General features: G+C 33.0%; 1 protein-coding gene across 3 annotated transcripts in view; it reads left to right on the top strand.

Annotated features, from left to right (window-relative positions):
• Tmf (TATA element modulatory factor) overlaps positions 1 to 12,422 on the top strand; it is a 39,504-nt gene that overhangs the window by 11,508 nt on the left and 15,574 nt on the right. For all 3 annotated transcript variants that reach the window (XM_071593203.1, XM_071593202.1, XM_071593204.1), the window contains 4 exons: positions 2,433 to 2,653; positions 7,083 to 7,255; positions 8,203 to 8,306; positions 11,380 to 11,706. In XM_071593203.1, the coding sequence (XP_071449304.1) occupies positions 2,433 to 2,653; positions 7,083 to 7,255; positions 8,203 to 8,306; positions 11,380 to 11,706 (825 nt within the window). The remainder of the gene's footprint in view (positions 1 to 2,432; positions 2,654 to 7,082; positions 7,256 to 8,202; positions 8,307 to 11,379; positions 11,707 to 12,422) is intronic.

The raw sequence follows: 12,422 nt of genomic DNA, 5'->3' as shown, positions 1-12,422 counted from the left end.
TTTATCAGTGGTTCATGTGAAGTAAATTGCATGTAAAGATCTCGAGTATATTTTATTCTGTTAGATATCTGTTTGTGTTATTGTGTTAGATATCTCTTTTCAAGAGATTAAGTAATATGTTGGTCCTGGAATGGGAATTGTTAAGAGCTTTTTAGAAATATTTATTTCCCTTCAAGTTGTTGGAATTTTGTTTCATTTTCCTTGAATATCTTGTTGAAGATAAGTCATTTTTAGAATTTTAAGTAACTTTCAGCAAAGCTGGGGGAAGTAAGTACCTGTATGTGTACATTTCATAGTATGAAATGGATTAAAAAGAAATTACCTTGGTAAATATTTCATTCAGAATATTGATATATGCTTGACTTTTAATGCTCATGATTACTAAATAAACCATTATTTTATAATAATAAAACATTTATTTGTCCGGAGATTTGTTGCATATTCATACATACACAAATATAGGAACGTTAGATATAAATTTCACAATTTTAGAAGAGATACAATATATACACATATAAATAAATATATATATATATATATATATATATATATATATATATATATATATATATATATATATATATATATATGTATACATACCAATACTCTAGTATAATTACATATTAATTGTTTAAGCCGGAATTGACACATAGCGACAATTCAAGGTATTCATTAACAGAATAGAACATATTATTTTTTAAAAGGTTAAACAGCTTCTTCTTGAAAGCAAGTACTTTTGTTTCATATTTGATTTCATGGGGAAGTTTATTGAATAACCATAAGCCCATTGCTTTGGGCCCATGGGCAGTATTGTGTGTCCTGACAAATGGTTGGTGCAGGTCATTGCAGGTTCTTGTATAGTGACTATGGTAATTGTGGTTGGACTTGTCCTGGGAAATATTGCCCTTTGCATGTAAGATGGCATTAAATATATATATGCAAGTTACTGGTAATGAACCAAGTCTTTTGAAGAGAGGTTTACATGGTGCATGGCAAGGAGCATTGCTCATAATACGTATAATCCTCTTTTGGATTTTGAAGATTATGCCCTCATGGGGAGGGGAACCCCAGAAGAGGATACTGAAAGTAACACGAGAATAAAATTCACCATAGTTAATGGATAGAAGGACCTCTAAATTTACAGAATATCTAATATTTCTAATAAGGAAGCATAGGGAGCTTAACTTGCTTTGTAATTTAAAAATGTGTTCCTCCGAAGACATGTTTCTTGAGAGAAAGAAAAAACAGAAAAGCTATAATCACAAAAAACTATGCTCTAATGCACATTTGTATTCCATCTGTATGAACTTATGAAATGAATATAATGAACTCTGCATTTAAGAATATCCTGAGGATTAGCAAAAGTTAAAATTGTTAAATATTAAATATGTATTAGTCCCAAGAATCATTCAAACATAAATGCATCCATGAAACTTGTTCGTGTATAATGTAATTTTTAAATTTTATACAGTTTTAAAGTGGTATATGATTTGGAAAAAAATGTAAAAACCAGATGTTAAACAGTAAAATTACAGTTGTCGTGCAGACAATTGTGTGTAGATCAATCGTTTGAAGTTTGCTAATGTTGTTGCCCAACAATAACTTAAAGTACCTGTAAGATATCCCCAAGTTTTTAGCCAGTACTCGACTATACTGAGGATGGCACTGGTGATCATGGGTTACAATGACATACGAGTATGTACTCTGCTGGGATATACAAGCGAGGCAAATTTTAAACACAGTACCATGCAAGTGGATTTCTGGCACAGATATCTCTTTAGCTGGAGCTAATAGAAAACTATATACATATCTATAAAAGAGAATTACAGAATTGCATTCAAGTAGGTTATGTATGTAACTCTAATTTCATTTTAGAGTTGAATAAATATTTGGAAAATTCAGCAAGTTGAATTTTTATGTTATAAATGAATCATTGTAATTCAATTGTTACTGTATTTAACTACTAATGCATCAAACAGGTTTGTTGAAACCGAAAGAATTATCATTATATAAGATTTTGTTTATTATCAAGTGATTCATTTATTTCATTGTATAGACTTTTCAAAAATCTTATAGACCTGACCAAAAATATAATATGCTACATTGATGCTATCAATAATTCATGTTAGGAAATTTTACCGATTGTGTGAGGTATTCTTTAAGCGAGGTTCCACTGGTTTCTCCTATATATTTTCTACCATTGAGAAAAAATAGTGGTTCAATGCAGGCAATCAATATAAAATCCAAGTGGAATACTCAAAATTAACATCAGAATATGAAGTAAAATATTATTATAACATCAGGGGAAGCTATTTTCGTATTATTCATAAAATATTTCTCATTGATATTATCTCTGTATTGCCTGCAGCTCAGCACCATTCCATTGGTGGAACACTTGATTTAAATTTTCCTTTTTTTTTTTTGGAATGCAGTCCAAATGGTGATAGTGGCAGTCATAAATCGGAGTCAAGGAGAAGAGGACCAGGAATGGCTGCTAAGCTGTCATCTGCTTCAAGGCATGGAGTAATGGCAGCATCGCCTTCCCCCTCACCCTCTACAGCCTCTTCCTCATCCTCGTCATCATCATTTTCCATGGTTGGCCGTGGAATGTCTGGTTGTCAGAGGGATGAAAGGCAACTTGCCAAGCTGTCAGGTTAGCTATTCAAGCATCCATTTTTCATTCTCTCTACACGTATTTGTGTAAAGTATGGAAAAATATTAGTTTGTTAATTGAATCAAACCTCTGGAATTTATCTGCTTACATATTTTGTTTTTTTGCAAGTTTTTAATCAATAATGCACTGCTTCCCACTTCAAGTATATTTTAAATGTCTTTTTTTTATTGGATTAGTTATCTTTTTGTTGGTATTGGTAGTAAAGTGTATCAGATCAGCCATTTTATTAATGGGTCTTCCTTATTGGCCCACAATTTTTGGCTCTATTATGTTGCCTATTTTTTTGCTCCACAATGCTATCTCACTGTATTTGAATTTCCCTGATAATTCTTATTCCATTAAAAATTCTTGGGCATTTATTTCCTCATTTCCTTTTTAAGTGTTTCATGGAGTGTTTTTGTCCTTTTAACCTTCTTCATTGCCATGCACACCACTTGTTGTTGGTTGACCTTGATCAGTTTTGATCCATATTTCTACTATTCTCCTTGATACGTCTATAACTTTCTGTCTTAAATATTCTTTTCTTTTCAATACTTATTTCTGTACCACTGCTTTTTCTTCATTTATTTCAACACCACTGTGTATCATAGCTAGTCCATTCAGATCTTTGGTTCCATTTAGTTCATTTTTAGTTTCTGTGACAATAGGCGATTGGCATTTTTGTTCCATAATTCTCTGTAAAATCTGTTTATTTAAATGCAACAATTTCAGAGTGTAGAAATCATTCGCCTTGACTGGGATTCGAACCCATATCCCTCAAAGTCCTGTTGAGTGCTTTAGCCAGTTAAGCTATCGAGGCGTCCTCTTAAACTCTGAAATTTTGGAATTTTGAAATTTCTTTGAAATCTGTTTATTTAGTTTGTAAATATGATTGCTGATTTAGTTATTGCAATCATAAATGTTGAATTCACTTCTTTTAAATGATGAAATAATCATTTATATTAATTTGGCCTTACCCTTGTATAGATCCAAACTAAAAAAATAGTATGAGTGATATTTTTAATAAGTTAATATGCATCCTGGCAGCACTCATGCATAGTATGCCAGACACCCAGCTTTATCTTTCGTTGCAATTTTCCCTTAATTTTGCCTAAAGTGTTATATCATCTTCAGTAGCTGATTTTTCAAGCCTTAACATAATTTTCCTCTTAAAAGTTTTACCATACAGGCTATTATCTTTTAGTTAAATGATTTTTCTAAAACTATGGCACATGAGCTGCCTGTTACACCATGCAAAGTATTGGTGTTTAATATTACTTTAATGGGCCCTGTCAGATTATCTAGTACTAGTACAGGGTGTGCTGTACAATCCAGTGTAGAATTTGCCTTACAGTTTAGTTCCTTTTGTTGCAATAGGTCCTAAACCTATAGCCTGTCAAGGGCTGCAATAGTGAACAATGGTATTGCTTATTTCTTCATTAAATATACTTTTGACTTTGATTGTAAATGTATGTTATATTTTAAAGTTCTATTTTATTTTTATGACATTTTGCCTACATGCAGTTTCCTTCACCATTTGAGGCACTAATGTTAATTAATACCTTCATCATAAGATCCTTTCAAGAAGTAATTTATTAGTTCAATCCATTTTTTATTTTACAAGTTCTTATTGACATATTATCAAATAATTAGAGCCATTGAGACTTATTTGGTAAATTGACAATGGCGTGACACACTGTATGACGTTTGAAATGATATATTCTAAATTTCTCATGCATATGATTTTTTTGCTTATTGCTTTTTTGTATTAATTGTATGTTTTTCACTTTAATCAATGCTTACTGAATCCATCAGATATTTTACATAGGTGAGGTTAGCTGCCTCATGTCTTTGTCGGTAATTATGTTTGTATTAGATTTGAAAAATATGCGTTTTCCTTTAATTCTGCTTCTAGTGGGTACACTTTTATGGTACTCCATGATGGTAGACTTTTCCTTTATCTTTAATCCTAAAAAAGTCTTAAGTGCAGCCTTGCTATTTCAGATTAAAAGTTTGCATTATTTTTTATGACTCAAAGCCACTCTGTGAGTGTAATCCAGAGGAATTTCATACACTTGATAAGAGCAAGTCTAAAGTATTGGGTAAACAAACAACTTTTGTGGTTATTTTATGGGCGTGCATAGCTGTTATCTTTATTGTTGTCACTCAAATGAATTTTGCTACCTTGGGGATTTATGATTGTAATTATGTATGTGTCAAGTCTGACAGAAGTTTTTACAACCAAGATGTTTGCATTGCATTAGGTTTCTGTTTTAATATTAATTTTTGCGCAAAGTATATCCTAACTAAATTAATTCATTTTGGGTCTTCCACCGGGTCAGGTTCTCCATCTCTGCTGGCAAAAATTGAATACCTAGTTTTGTCCAGGGCTTCTTCCTGTGTGCTATATTGTTGAATTTTTCTGATTTTTATAATTATATTTATATATAAGCTCATTCGGATCAAGTGGTCTATGATTGGTTGGAGGAAGAACTCTATGCTTGACCTCTCCTGATGGATGTCAATCTGAACTTGATCTGAGGAAGACAGTATACACAGTGGACTAATTCAGAAAAAGGCACATTGGGAGCCCTGAAGGTGATGAGTTAGTCATTCATCAAAATGTCCATGGAGGTGGAGAAGCTGATCCAGAGAGAAGACTTGTGAAAAATTTATTCAGAAGATATAACAGCAGAGCATTAGAACTTCTATTTATCCTAATTCTTTAAATGATGTGAAGCAAGTATTCTTTCTTAATTTTGTTACCATTGCTCCATTATTTCCACCGTTTAGATAATTTAAATATTAATGAATTTATTGGTAAAACACATGATTTATCTTTTTTCAATGACTGTATTTTGCTATTCTTATAATATTGTATGGTCATATGTTATAGACCTTCCAGACTAGGAAAGGATGTTGTTTTACTTAATTAGCCTGAAAGCATATTTTGAGTTTCTACTCTTTAATTTGTTAACTTGTTTCAAAACTATACATTTTGTGAAGTATATCACCAGCATGAAATATGATGTTTCCTTAAGGTAAAATATTATTTTCTTAGTAATATAATTTTTGAGGAATTTTATAAGTTCTTTCAACCATATCGACATATTTTTCATCTATGGACACCAAACCATTGATGCATACTCATCTTTACATAGCACTAATCTTCTATGTGAATGAGTGAAAGCAACATTATTATAGAGCATGTTGGTATGTAGTAATTGAAATGAATATCATTATTTTATATGCAGAGTTCTCTGGTTAATGTGATTTTTGGAAGTAAATTTTTTATTGAAGGCTAATTCCAAGATCATGAGCCTTGGACTGTTTTTTCATTTATGGCCCCACCCATTTTGTAACAAAAGTCATTGGCCTTTTTTTCAGCTGAAAATCACCACATAACATTTTTAATTCTTAAGCAATCCTTTTTTTTCACCATGAAAGTCACATCTCTTAATTGTAGAGAAATTATCAGCCAACAGCTTTTTTCTATTGAGTTAACGAAGGATGAACTGTTTATCAAGTTATGGTAGATTCTTTTGTAATATCCAATGAATTCACTTAAAAATGATGCCATTCCTCTGTTATTTGAGGCCCTCTATATTCATAGTACCCTAAATGCTTTTAAGTGATATGGCCATGAACTGTTTAATTAAGCATTCATTGTCAATTTATTCAAGGATTAAAAGAAACCTTCCTTCATCCCTGTAAAGAAGGAAAGCAGAGTAAACTCTTTATCTCTCCTCTTTAAGGAGTGTGAGCCATCAGATTATGAATATGACAATTTTTTTGATTAATATACTGCCCTAAAAGTAAGGCACATGGTCTTTAAAGACTCATTTTGTACTGACACCTTTACTACAGTGGTGCATTTCACAAATATAATGTTCCTTTAATTTCTGTCTTTGATTGTAAGTACATTAATGTTGTCATTTATTCTTAGTAACTATTTTCTTTGGCTCCTTGCATAAGCTATATCAGTATGTTACAGTGCATAATTCATTGCATCAGATCAACTAAGTTTAGATTAATAAAATATTACTTGAGAAATATCTGGATATGTGTTTACGTTTTCATGTGCATTATTTGGAATGAATGACAGCATGCATATGTGTATTAATGATAAAACGAAAATAATTTAGGTGTTTCCTTATTTTAGAGAATGAGCTATGATTTTCTAGATACTATTGACTTTTTCATCACTGCATCTGGTTTTATCACCATTACCTATCAATGAATAGTCCTCCTCCTCTATATTTATTAAAACATGAACTATATGTGCTTAAGTTATCATCTCTTAGAAGTTCCCCATTATTATATTTCATTAAATCTAGGGCAGTATTGCATACTAAAATAGTGTATGTGATAAGTAGGCTCTGTAATAGGTTAACTAGAAATTTATTTAGTTACTAATTTACTCTCCTAGATTACACTCCATCTGCTGCCCTCTTGGAGTTAAGAGAATCATTTCGTGGTGAAGGTGAACGTTTACACCATCTTCACCACTTTTCCCAGCGGCATAGGTTTTCCAGGGATCATCATTTGTTACTTGAAGAGCGTTCAGCAAGTCAAGTGAATGAAGTGGAAGAGTTGGCCAAGGTAAAGGTTTATCAAGTATTGCATTAATCAATACATGAAAAGTCAATGAAATTAAAAAATAATAGCCAATTGTCACAGTGTAATTGGATTACTTAATAAATTGTAGGAAGCAATTGCTGGCAAAGAATAATTTTGTGGAGTATGGGGCCAAGTAAACATTCAGTGGTGGAAGTTTCACTGTAACAAATTTAATGTGCATTACATCCATTTCGCATATCTATTCAATTTTTTAATGCTCTGACCTCATATTATCTGTCCCTTTGTCTTTCCGGCAGCTCTACAAAAATGGTAATTTCTTTATATCTACTGTGATGCTGCAAAAGCTAAATGTAACACTGTCTCCTGTTTGAATAGTTCCATTTATGCAGGAAGGATAAAATTGGGAAAGCAGTAATTGCTGCCTTAATATTCATTTTTATTTCAAAAGTATCTGCAATTAGTTACTCATTTCATGATCCCTTGCCCTCCTTACACATGCCGTCTTCCCCTATTGTAGAAGTTCAGTCTTAGTATATCATTTGAGAAGAATACAGAGGGAGCCACGCTTGGCATTCTGCATTTGCAACAGATTTGTATCAATACAGATGTATGATATGTATAATTTGTATGATTGAAATGTTTTGAATATGTTATTTCAAAAAGTATTACCTTTTGCAAGAAAATTAGTGGGTGTCAGGATTGAGATCTTTCCACCGCATGAATTTTGAATTGTGGGTGCCATTGCATGTGATGCATTTAATCTTGATATGTTTCACAAATTTTCACTAGTAAGTTATTCTATTGTATATTTTGTGCTGTTTTATTTCATTTTTTAATGTCGGAAGAGATGATTTACATTGATATGTACTGTGAGCAGTATCACTTTTATAGCATTTTTAATCATCCTTTGGTAAATGTAATTGTTTATATTATTATGCCATAAATGATATGTTTTCATTTTTTTTCAGAGGCTTTCTGAAACAACAGACATTCTTGAAGCTAGAGAATCCAAATTAATTGAACTTAGTCGTTCTAATGTTGAACTTCAGGAACAGAACATGGAACTTGCAAGGTTTGTTTAACTTAATATAGTAATCCATGTGAAAATAATGTGTAGCTTCCTAGATGTGACTCCCAGTAATCAAATGAGCTTTGCTACAATATATATGCTGCTTCTTTGGGATCATTTTCCATGTGATAAGCATAATTATGTAAATGCATGTAGTTATTCTTTCAAGTAGGTATTCTCGCTCTGAGCTATAGTATCATATAAAGCCTGATTTGAATTCCTGATTGTTATCTTTAAAAAAAACCTATGGTCAGCTTCAATACCTAGCTTAACTAATAAATTAGGTATATAAGGTACCATATTTCCAAAGTCAATTTTGGTCAAGGCCATTCTGGGTAAATGTTTTCTTATGGCAAACATGTGTAAGGATTTTTGGCTGATTTGGACTTATTTCACTCAGAATTTAGATTTCAATCAATTCAATTCAGTGAGAAGCAATAATTAAACTTTTGAATTCTTTGTCTAGCTATTATATCATTTACAAACATATGTTATGATTTATGCAGATAGCCAAGAAGATGCTTTGTACAATTTTTGCAGCAGCAAAAGTTGAGGGTCTTGAATTATTTCTTTAAAGTTAACTTTATAAGTGCATCATTGTTTTGGTAAACTGCTACTGCAAAATTCGATGACCTAGAATTATTACTTTGGGGGTTAACTTCCATAGTGTATCAGTTTGTTTTTTTGGAATTCAATTTTCATTTTATTCCTGGCAAAATCGAACTATATTGGTCCAAAGCATCTGCAAAATCACATGTCCGCAGGCAAACCATGGTGAAAAACTGCCCAGATACCTAAAAAGGTGTACAATGCAAAGTTAATCCAGTTACAGCTGTATGGATAAATTGGTCTGGCAAAGCAGGCCATAGGAGCTAGTAGTATGTATTAGCAAAACAAATACAATTTACAGTTATCAGTAAGTCCTCTTCAGCAATTTTAGCCTAGTTTTAGAATATTTATGTACTCAAACAATAGCTTTATGTATTTTTCACATTTTGTGTATAGAACATTTTACTTTCCAATATTCATAAGCATAGATGTATATTTTCTACCAGCTGATGTTTCAGGTTCCATATTCATCAGTCCGATTTCGTAGTGGGTGATTGTAGGAATGATGAACCTTGAGGAATCCAGAAAAGTGTAGAAACATGGATTATTAGCATTCAATTCATTTAAAGTGGTACTAGTAAATTAATATACAGCTCCAACTTTAATGTTGAAAAACTTTCCACATTCTCTGATTCCTCATAGTCAGCTGCTGACAAGAATAATTTACCCCTGTGTGGAGCTTGTTCTCTGAAATGATACTTTAAGGCCTGTCTGCCTTGCCAGCTGTTCGTCACAAAATTTTATCTTGCATATGTGCAGTGGCAGTCTCAGCTATGGAGTTGCAAGAACAAGATCTGCATTTTGCAATGAGATCTGCATGATCTCAAGAAACTGTATTAAAGGTTTCACTACATCAAATGCATCACTGATCATTTTTTAGGTATCCTCATTCATCCCAAGTGATACACTTTCAATTCAAGACACCCCGTTTCACAAAGACTGCCTTCCACACAATGATACGCAGATTATGCAGCATTCTCATGATGTCAATCACAAACATACACAAGGAACCCCAGACCATAAAAAAATAGTGGAAAACAATGGATAACCTTCACATTTTGTGGGCACATTTACAGATGGAAACAAGCACAATTACTTAGGAAAGGGATTTTATATGACTACACCTGGGCAAGAAGAAGGGTCAAAGTGGAGGTGACTCCCTTTTCTTGGTGGAATATCATTGCAAATTGAAGACTGCTCCCCTAGGAGGAAGTAAGAGCTGCATTTTATAATGGATACAAAAAGACATACTCAGGGCAAACAAGGACTAGGTGGACATTTCAACATAAAGTGGTGCATACAAATGTTGTTGTAACAACAGCAGTGGCATTTTCATTGGACGGACAGGTAGAGCTTTCAACATCAGAATCAAAGAACATATGGCATGCTTCATACACAACAGAGACACAGTAATGATTTCATATACTTAATTATTAAATGTTGAAGGTAAAAGACAAAGGTTTGGACAGTCTGGAGGAGTTGGAGATATTGTTAAAGGCTAAAGCCAAAAAAATATTTTTGCTAAATGACCCTATTTTACCCTACCTACTTCCCCACCCCTCCTCCCCTTCCCTACTCGCACTCAGCCCCCCATGGAGTAACCATCTCCCATCTTTTTTCTTTCCCCACCTTCCCTAATTACACAAATGTGTCACGGGGCATATTACTTAGTTGTTTTGGCTCCTCCTATTTTTTCCCCTTCCCACCACATTGGAATAGTATATATACAATACAACCTTTTACTGACTTCTTACCTGATGAAGCTGTGCGGCAGCAAAATCATGGATGTGAGTTAATGAATTTTGAACAGTGGAATTGCAGTGTTTTTTTTACATTCCTTCCAGCTCCACAGTTTGTGGCATCTATTTTTTCAATTACCTGCACTTTGAACTAGTAAAATGTTTATATTAGAAAGTTGTCTTTTTGGTCATTCAAAAATGTTTCAATAGTTATTAGCATTAGTCTGCAAGGTAAGCAGATTAAGTTATTCCTATAAAGTATATATCATAATATTAACTATTCTCTAAATCCACTATTTTATATGTCTATTATTTTTCCTTTGATCTGTTAGATTTTTTCCTTTAAATCCATTGTTTAAAAATATTCTGGCAGAATTAAACATTTAAAAGTGATTCCAAAGAAACTGCGGGAGATGCCACAACAGTAACTTTTAACGGAGTCATCCACCAATGTGTATTTCCATGCAACAATTTCAGAGAGTAAAAATCATTCGCCTTGACCGGGATTCGCCTATCCCGTTCAAGGGGAATGATTTTTATGCTCTGAAATTGTTGCATTGAAATTTAAAACTGATGCAATCCTTGTTTCATCCACTGCAATAAGGTGATCTCTTGTTTTTTATCCAATGCAAGGAATAATTTCTCAGCTTGTTGAGAATAATTTACATGGTTCTGGCCTTGTAATTCTTTATAAGAGAAGTAGTTCAGACCTAAATATTTTACTGCAGGAAATTGAAGGACGCAGAGTCTAAATGTGGAGAAAGGGAGACAACAAGGGTTGAGTTTGAAGGAAGGCTGGCAACGCTTGACCGAAAACTGCAACAGGCAAATGGTGAGAATGAATTGCTAAGAATGAAGCTCAAGGAAAAGATGGATGAGCTGTCCAGGAGAGATAGCAATGACCTTGCTGCTCTGCTCAAGGAGAAGGAAGAAGAATGTAGAGAGTTAAGGGAGGAAGGTGAGAAGCTGTCAAAACAAGAAATGAACCTTACCACAATCATCAAGAATCTTAGAGCTGCTCAGAAAAATTCAGAGAAAACAACTTCTAGCCTCAGGTAAGGAACAGTTTGTTCTGATGGAGTTGTCATAACTATTAGGAGATGAATTGAAAAGGTAATTCTTGTGGAAAGATCCTTAAAATTTTCAATTTCTCCTTACGGTAGTTAATCCTCATAAAATTAGACTCTACTGGGCGTGGAAAAATAAATAATTATGAAGCCCTTGTTATTTCTGTGACGGCACTATTTGTCATTAGTAATTATTTATGCACTTCCTCACCATCCTTGTTGTTCCTCATTCAAGTACCCTACAACTTTCTTTTCGATTAAATTATACTTGTATGTTATTCATCAAACTAAAGTATTCTATAGTTTTCACATTTGTCTGTCATTTTCCTTATTTTTGTCTAAGGCTGATTACATTATTCTATCAGTTCTTTAGTATTTCTTGTTTTATCAAAAAATATTAGTTTTGAGAGTATTATTGGTCCAGGTGCCTCTTGTGTCCCTGGGTCTACTTCAGCTTCAATTTCAGACCGGAGAATGTAATGTTCACTCTCATCAACAGTATCTCATTCTTCCATTATTGAACTATGCATTTCTTGTCTATCATAAGGGTTCTCGAAAAATTCTCTCCATGCATTTTATATTTCTTCTTCAACTAGGATTTTACCATGGCTCTCTCAAATTATTGTTTTCTCTACATTCATTGAAGTGTGGTGTGTAGTGGCTGTCTAAGCTAATTCAGTTTTTCCTTGAACAAGGTTACGCTG

Source organism: Hetaerina americana, unplaced genomic scaffold (genome assembly GCF_022747635.1).
Source record: "Hetaerina americana unplaced genomic scaffold, ioHetAmer1.1.p SCAF_53, whole genome shotgun sequence".
NCBI classification, from domain to species: domain Eukaryota; kingdom Metazoa; phylum Arthropoda; class Insecta; order Odonata; family Calopterygidae; genus Hetaerina; species Hetaerina americana.
This window is presented reverse-complemented; position numbering and strand designations above follow the sequence as displayed.